Raw genomic sequence first — 8,454 nt, 5'->3', positions numbered from 1 at the left:
CCGTGGGCCATGACTCTACATGGGCCCTCCCATTTGACACCAGTCCAGCCAGACACTGGCCATGAGATCCCCAACCTCTTCTCTTCAGGGTTGCAGCATCTTGTTCTGCTTTTCCCATCCGTAAAATTCAATTTCTGGGGAGACAGAATACCAACCACCATGACTTCTCTCTCCCAAGCTCCCACTAAGTCACGGCAGCCAACAGACTCATGAGAACTGGGATTCCAGCTGGGACGCCTGGGTGACTCAGTTGGTTAAGCAGCTGCCTTCGGCTCAGGTCATGATCCCAGCGTCCTGGGATCGAGTCCCACATCGGGCTCCTTGCTCGGCAGGGAGCCTGCTTCTCCCTCTGCCTCTGCCTGCCTCTCTGTCTGCCTGTGCTCGCTCTCTCTCCCTCTCTCTGACAAATAAATAAAAATCTTAAAAAAAAAAAAAAAAAAAAGAACTGGGATTCCAGGGACCCGAGGCCCTCACTGCCAGGATCTGAGGGCAGGACAGTAGGTATAAGTGGGTAAGGCAGGGTTGGCAGTGCCCCTGTGGCAGGTTGCGGGGGGTGCGTCACAAAGAGCTCCTGGGTATGCCTGAGAGGGGGATAGAAAGCCCCAGGAAGCCAAGGACATTGGCTTATTTATCGTAGAAGTCAACATGGGCTCCAGACTTGAACGTGTCCTTTTGCAGCAAGCTTAGTAGTTTCTGGGCGGACATCTTACAGTCCACGAGCTCCCCTTTTGTCTTCAGGTCCTGCAGCCTATTGCGTAAGTCTGGGTCCATCGAGGTCTCCCGCGCCAACTGCTGCATGTCTGTATCCAGGGGACCTGGGGCATGAAAAGCAGAAGTTGAGGGGACATGGCCGAGGCAGGGGCCCCTGCTGTGCATGTGGAGTCAGGTCTGGTCACCGGCAAGACCTCAGCCTGGCTGACAAGTGTGGTCAGGGTCATTCTGACACTATTGAGCTCCAGACCCAAATCCCAATGGCATCTCCAGACCACTGTGTCTATAAGCAAGCTTATCACTTCCTGTCCAACCAGCACCTCCTCCTCCTGACTTTTCTGTTTCCATTAATGGAAGCTCAAAACTTCCATCCCCGCTCCCTCCCTCTCTACTCTGTTCCCACAGCTGAACCAAGTAGGCAAGTAGGACGTACACTTCTGCTTCTATAGGGCCATTTATGCGGCCCTGGTTCTCTCTCTGCTTTAGCTCCTTCTGTAGCCCTGTGGTAAACACATCTTGCTAAAATATCACTGGAGTCGGACAAGAGGTGGCATAGGAATTTCTAGCACTTTTCTGCAGAAATAGCGATTATGAACTAGTATCTGCCCATGAAATTACCTTCACAAAAGCCAAGGATTCCAGAGAAGGGATTACACTACCTGGGTGAATCACAGAAATAAGAACAGATGCATTGAGGAAGGTAGGAAATACAGATTTGTACTACCCTTATCATCTGCCCCCAAGTCCGGGCATCCCAGTGTACAGACACCCTCCCTGTGGGAGAATGAAGTAAGCACCCAACTTCACGGGGGATCCCAGAGCCATCCCACCCTAGCACCAGGCCAACTCCCATGGCCTAAGGTGGCTCCCTCTGGGCTCCCATGAATCCAGGCCCCCAGCTAACCCATGGCCTCAGCATCCCCAAGTGGCTCCCACAGCCTCAGGCAGCTCCTCTGACACAGGTTCCCACAAACCTAGGCCCCAGGCTCACTCTGGTGCCTGCTGGTTCCAGTCAGTTCCAATAGCCCCAGGCAGCTCCAGGCTCCCAGAAAGCCTGAAGACACCCAGGCCCCCAATCCATTCCAGTATCAGCTGGCTCTTGTGGCCTGGGGTTGCTCCCAAGGCATCAGACTCCTGACAAGCTTGCATGAACATTCCAGCCAGCTCCTGTAGCCCTAGATGCCTCCAAGCTTGCAATCAGTGCCTGTAAACCCAGGGTCCATCCAGGCCAGTGCCAGACTAACTATCATAGACCCAGGTATTCAACCCACCCCAGCAACAGACTGCCTAAAGACTCCAGCAGCAAGCCTGCTGTAGACATCACCAGATTGTTCATCCAGAATCACTGGGTGGTTTGACTGGTAAAGGGCCTTGCCTACTGAAGTCAGCCTGTAAAGACGGAGAGAGGAGCCTAGTTTTTCAAATGCACAGATACCAACATGGGGCCACAAGGATCATGAAAAATCAAGGACATGTGACACCACCAAAGGAAACCTATAAAACTTCAATCACTGACCCTAAAGAAATAAATCTATGAACAAATGACTTCAAAATAATCTTAAAGAAATTCAGTGAACTACAAGAAAATGAAGACAGATGGCTGGCTCAGTTGGTTAAGTATCTGACTCTGGGTTTCAGCTCAGGTCGTGTTCTCAGGGTCACGGGAGTGAGCCCCATGTTGGGCTCTGTGCTTGGTGTGGAGTCTGCTGGAGATTCTCTCCCTTTCCTTCTCTCTCCCCCTTTGCCCTTTCCCCCTCTTCCTGCTCAGGTGTTCTCTCTAAAATAAATACATAAAATCTTCAGAAAACAAAAAAAGAAAATGTAGATAGACAACTAAATGAAATTATGAAACAATGCATGAACAAATGGAGTTCAACAAAGAAATAGAAACCACTTAAAAAAAAAAAAAAAGAACTCAAGAAACCAAAATCCCAGAGTTTAAGAATAAAATGACTAAAGAATTCAAGAGAAGTCAATAGCAGACTCAACCAAGCAGAAGAAAGATATTAGTGAATCAAAAGACAGCTCATCAGAGATTATCCAGTCAGAAGAGCAAAAAGAAAAAAGAACAAGAGTAAAGATGACTTGAGGGTTACCATCAGAAGAGACAATTTATACATTATTGGAATCCCAGAGAAATAATGGCTGAGAACTTCCCAAATCTGGGGGAAGATTTGTACATCCAAGTTCATGGAGCTAATAGGTCACTACAAAATTTCTACCCAAAGTTATCTTCTTTAAGACACCAGGCCTAAAGAAAGTGTGATTCCCCTGGTAAGTTGCATGTTTTTTATGCCAATACCACAGTGTTTTCATTACTATGCCTTGGTAATAATAGGTTGAAATCAGGGAGTGTGATGCTTCCAGGTTTCTTTTCCTTTCTCAAGATTGCTTTGGTTATTTGGGGTCTTTTGTGGTTCCAAACAAATTTTAGGATTGTTTGTTCTATTTCTATGAAAAATGCTATTGGAGTTTTGAAAGGGATTGCACTGAATCTGCAGATTGATTTGGGTAGTATGGACAGTTCAGTAATATTAATTCTTCCAATCCATGAGCACAGAATGTCTTTCCATTTATTTGTATCTCCCTGAATTTCTTTCATCAATGTTTTATAGTTGCCAGTGTACAAGTTTTTCATCTCCTTGGTTAAAGTTATTCCCATTTTATTCCTTTTGATGCAATTGTAAATGGGAATGTTTTCTTAATTTCTCTGATAGATCATTATTAGTGTTTAGAAATGCAGCTGATTTATGTATATTATTTTGTATCCTACAACTTTACCAAATTTATTAGTCCTAATACTTTTTTTTGGTGGAATCTTTTGAGTTTCCTATATATAATATGTCATCTGCAAATAGACAGTTTTACCCCTTCCCTTCCAATCTGGATGTCTTTTATTTCTTTTTCTTGCCTAATTGCTCTGGCTAGGACTTCGAGTACTATGTTAAATAAAAGTGGTGAGAGTTGTTCCCTTGTCTTGTTCCTGATCTTAGAGGAAAGGTTTCGGGTTTTTTTTAAGCTTCTGACCACTGGGTATGCTATTAGCTGTAGGCTTGTCATCTGTGGTTTTTATTATGTTGAACACATTCCCTCTACACCCACTTTTTTGAGTTTTTTGTTGTTGTTGTTGTTGTTGTTGTTTTCATAAATCAACGTTAAATTTTGTCAAATACTTTTTTTTGCATCTATTGAGATGATATGATTTTTATACTTCATTTTATTAATGTGGTATATTATACTGATTGATTTGCAGATGTTGAGTCATCTCAGGACTCCCTAAGACCAACCCAACCAAATGACATTCTCGAATTGGCTCCACACCTGGCTGTGGTTTTTACTGGCCCATTTGATTGAGTGAGTCCGAGGCTGAGCTCAGAGGGGTGCTGAGTTCAACGAAGACTACAAGAATAACAGTGTCTGTGTTAGGGAGGAAGGTCGGAATGGGTACTAGAGAGTATGAGGAAGTAAATGGCTCTGCTACACTGGGCTTTGGTCACATCTTTCTACCTTTTTGTCCCCAGGTTCCAAGGGGAATAGACTATTGGATCTCTGTCTAAATCACTCAGACACTGTACAAAAGCTTTGTGACCACCTTCTATTTCCACCAGCCTCAAGCCAGTATTGAAGCCTCTTTCCAGACTGGGGGCACAGTGGCATCATGGCAGGGTGGTGAGAAACCAGACCACGTGTCACAAGACCCCTTACTACTCTTCCTTCAACTAACATTTACTGAAGACTGACACAGTGAGGCACTTTGCTAGGTGCTGGGGACACACAGGTGCACAGTGCAAAGCTCCTGCCTTCAAGGCTTTCCTGTTAGAAGAAAGAAGTATAGACATGAAGAGAATATGGTACGATAAGTTCTAACATTTAGAAGGGCTAAATGATCACAGCTAGGGATCATTTTCATATATATTACCTCAACCAGTCCTCCAAACTGCCTTGTAGGCAGGTAGCACCTTCTGGGTTTCACATAAGGAAAGAGGATACAGGGCTGATGTTCAAAGTCTCATTGTCTCTCCACTCTAGTATCTCAGACTTTCTGGCCCTGCCCTCCAGGCCTGGCAACTTCCCAGTCTGTCCCTTTATCTCTAAACTACACTCCCTATAGCAGCCAGCTCTAACTTCTGGAGCCTGTATTTCCCTAAAGGTGTGATGGTTCATGATTCAGAGACAAAATACTCTGTGGGAGTATACTCTGTGGGAACAGACTAGGAAACCCCCTTCCCCACCCCCCCAGAGAGGAAGCAGCCGGTTCTGGGTGACAGTGATGGCAGTAACGCCCCACCTACCTGGGGCATAGCTCAGCACCCTCACACCAGGTTCCTCTGCGGCTAGAACCTGGAACATCATGTCACGGGCAGCCTTCCCCGAACAGTACAATCCCCAGCCCTTGAAGGGCTGCAGAGCACAGAGGGACGAGATGTTAACCACGGTCCTGCTGAGGCCAGGGCTGTCCGGAAAGGCCTTCAGGATGCTGGAAGTCAGGCAGAGCATGGAGGTCAAGTTGAGAGCCCAGTAGTTGTTCACTTCAGCTGGGTCGGCCAGGTCGACGAAGCCTTTGGACACATCCCCAAGAGTGCCTGAAAAACCAGACCTTAAGAATAACTCTTTGCAGATGGATTTTCTCTTCCCCCAGCCCTCTCTAAATTCTAGACACTTCCTTCCCATCCAAACCTAGAAGGGTCTCTCTAGTGCTTCTGAAGACGCCTTCCTCCTCCCAGCTCTGCAAACAGACACACCGGAGCTTGCTCACTCATCCCAAGTTGGAAACTTTAAGTTCGCATGCCCTGCTCTGGGCCTGGGGGGAGAACTCGGGGCGCCATTCGGAAAAGAGGGTAATTTACTTCTGCAGGAAGACCTCATGCTCTGGTTCAGGCCTCCGCCAGAGGGCGCGGAGCAAGGCGATCGGGAAAGTTCTACAGGCATTTTGGAAAATTTGCCCAGGAATAAGAAAAGGGCGGGGGGGGGTGTGGCGGAAGAAGGAGCCGCACCGAAGGCGGCGAGTCTCCGTCCACACCTCACCGAGACAACGCGGGATTTAAGGCATCTTTTCTGACCCCTAAAAGAGTCACCTTCAAAGTTCCTAGCGGTGGTCTAAGTGAGAAGGAGGGAGAAGAGACGGGGTGCTAAGCAGTATTCCCGGGGCCCCACGGGGAGTCGTCCGCCACCGCCGGCTGGGGCCTTACCCGCGTTGTTGATAAGCAGCACCTGCTGCAGCCCCTCGGGCCTGGGCAGCTCGCGCACGGCGCCGAGCAGTCGCTGCAAATCGGCCTGGACGCCCAGGTCGGCAGGCACCCGCACCACGCGCAGCCCGGGCCGCGCGGCGTCCAGCTCCGCCTCCAGCTGCCGGAGCGCCTGGTCGTTGCGGGCGCTTAGGACCAGCACGGAGCCGGGCGACAGCAGCCGAGCCAGGAGCGGTGCCAAGGCCCGGCCGAAGCCACGGGAGGCGCCGGTCAGCACGCACACCGCGCGGCCCAGGCCGCCGTCCTCGCTGCTGCCACCCTGCATGCCGGAGACCAGCGACCGCTCGCACTGAGACCCGAGAAAGGCCACGGGGCGGGGCGGCCGCGGTTGGAGTAGGCGGAGGCCCGATCGGAGGGGCGGGAACCGAAAGCTTCGGCGGCGACTGCCGGGCGCCACTTTCCCTGGCCTCCAGGGGGCGGACGCGGAGGCGCCAGCGCGGTCTCCGTCTGCGGGAAGGGGCTGCACCTAGGGGGTCGGGGGGCGCGGCCTCCACCCGGAATCCTAGCCCAGTTCTGGGCCTGCAGTCGTTCTACCACCGCCACCCGCACCCCTCCCCGCACTGCCGCACGTTCGTGCCCCGCAGGGCCGCTTCAGCCTCTCAAGTTCACAGCCCACCTAATCGAACGAGGATCCTCCTCCAGGCCAGGCCCTCCGGCTCGGGGCTGGGCACCCCTGTACGTGGCCAGCAAGAGTCCCGAATGCGGCGTATATCCCTTCAGGGCTCTGGGAACTCATCGCTCTCAGCTTTACGGGAACTACACTCTGGGAGCACCGCAGTGGCTCCTCCAAAGGATATAAAAACCTCTTCTCCCTTTCTAGACTCAGGACGACTCCAGCTGGTTCCCCTTCCTCTGAGCTTTCGGGCTCCACCCGCTTTTACAGGTCTGTGTTACCTGGATGTCTGCACCCACTCACGCTACACTTTTCCCAGGGTCAATTGCACTTACTCTCAAGGACTGAGACTACTACTTTTGTCTTTCAACTTTCTGCTCAAGTTCATTCTAGCTTATCTGTGAACTCAGGCCACAGAAAGACCCCGACCTCAAGACAATGGTTGGTTTGACCTTCACTGCCCATCTTTGATACCCACCGACCTTTGTCCTACGCTTCCCTTATACAAACCTGGAAGTATTTTTGGCACTTTGAAGACAGAACATTAGTCGGCTGTCTTCCCGGTGTTGGCCTCCCTGAAATCAATTCCTCTCCGGTTTCACCACCGCTCCTCTCTCTGCCTTTGGATTTTGTCAGCGGTGAATGGCCAACCCTGGTCTGTTTGGGACCCTCTGAGCCAAGTGTCCTTGCTCCCTTGTGCCCCGGCCACGCTTCAGGTTCACGTAATGAGCTGAATCTGATTCAGACCTGTACTTCAGAAAACCCACATTTCCGGTTTTTTTCAAGGAGAGAGGGAAGATGAGAATCTTAATGAGGAGACCCTTCAGAGTCTAGTGAGGGTGGAAGTAACCTCCGACAACTCGGTCCGAGTCCCCACAAGGCTCTTCTGTCTCCGAGGATAGACAGCAAAGTTGCCTTTCAAGGCTCCAGAAAAAAAAAAAAAAAAAAAAAAAAACAACAAAACGTTTTGCTTGCTGGTGCTGTGTGGGCTATCATATCAACACCAAAACACCTTGCAGGGAAAGTTTTTTACTGGTCAGCATGGGTGCCTTATTGCAAACTTTTTGTAATATGTGCAGTTCAGATTGCACCGTGGAACATACTCTAACGACAAATGAAACTGCAAAGAAATCTTAAACATCATTTAGTAGATTTATTGTCAATATGCACAGTATTATTTTGAAATTATTTGATGAAAAGTAGGAGTGGGAAAAAAAGTAGGTATGTTAATGTTGTTAGGAGCCCCAGTTTTCAGTGTTAAAGAGACCGGGTATAAATCAAAGGAAGGTAAGGGGAAAATCCGTAAAACTGAATTTGAATCGGAAGCCAGAAAATTGTAATGTTTATTGCAACTACTTTTACTATTATACAATGACTCTAAAACCATGTTTGTCTCTTCTGGGTGTGTTGGCTGGTTCTCTAGTACCTATACGTAACATTTTAAAGAGTTCTTCCTACAACAATGGCAGAGATTAGAGTATGCCCTGTGAAAATTTAAAAAAGGAAATCTGCTTAAAAAAAAAAAAAAAAAGAGGGGCGCCTGGGTGGCTCAGTCGGTTAAGAGGCTGCCAGATTCCCAGGATCCTGGGATCGAGTCTGCATCGGGCTCCCTGCTCTGCATAGAGCCTGCTGCTTCCTCTCCCTCTACCTGCCGCTCTGCCTACTTCTGCTTTCTATCTCTCTGTCAAATAAGTAAATAAAATCTTTAAGAAAAAAAAATAAAAGAAATCTCCTTTAGAACGGAGTTGGAGGCCCTCAGGGTGAGCTCTCATGCCCTATTACTTATCAGTTAGAGACGCAAGGGGAGAGAACGACCTTGCACAGGGATACTGCTTTATTATTCCAGCAGGAGGAAGAAAGGCTTTTCTCCTGCCTTGGTAACAG

General features: G+C 49.0%; 1 protein-coding gene across 1 annotated transcript; it reads right to left on the bottom strand.

Annotated features, from left to right (window-relative positions):
• Positions 1 to 406: 406 nt before the first annotated feature.
• SPR (sepiapterin reductase) lies at positions 407 to 6,228 on the bottom strand. Its single transcript, XM_044262468.1, has 3 exons — positions 5,901 to 6,228; positions 5,004 to 5,294; positions 407 to 815 (listed from the first exon to the last, which is right to left on the bottom strand). Exons 1-3 carry the CDS (start codon positions 6,220 to 6,222, stop codon positions 625 to 627), a joined length of 804 nt encoding a protein of 267 aa, XP_044118403.1. The 5' UTR covers positions 6,223 to 6,228; the 3' UTR covers positions 407 to 624.
• Between the last annotated feature and the right edge of the window lie 2,226 nt (positions 6,229 to 8,454).

The sequence above is a fragment of the Neovison vison genome, chromosome 8, assembly GCF_020171115.1.
Source record: "Neovison vison isolate M4711 chromosome 8, ASM_NN_V1, whole genome shotgun sequence".
Lineage (NCBI taxonomy): Eukaryota > Metazoa > Chordata > Mammalia > Carnivora > Mustelidae > Neogale > Neogale vison.
The sequence above is the reverse complement of the archived record's forward strand: the minus strand, read 5'-3'. Positions and strand labels throughout refer to the sequence as shown.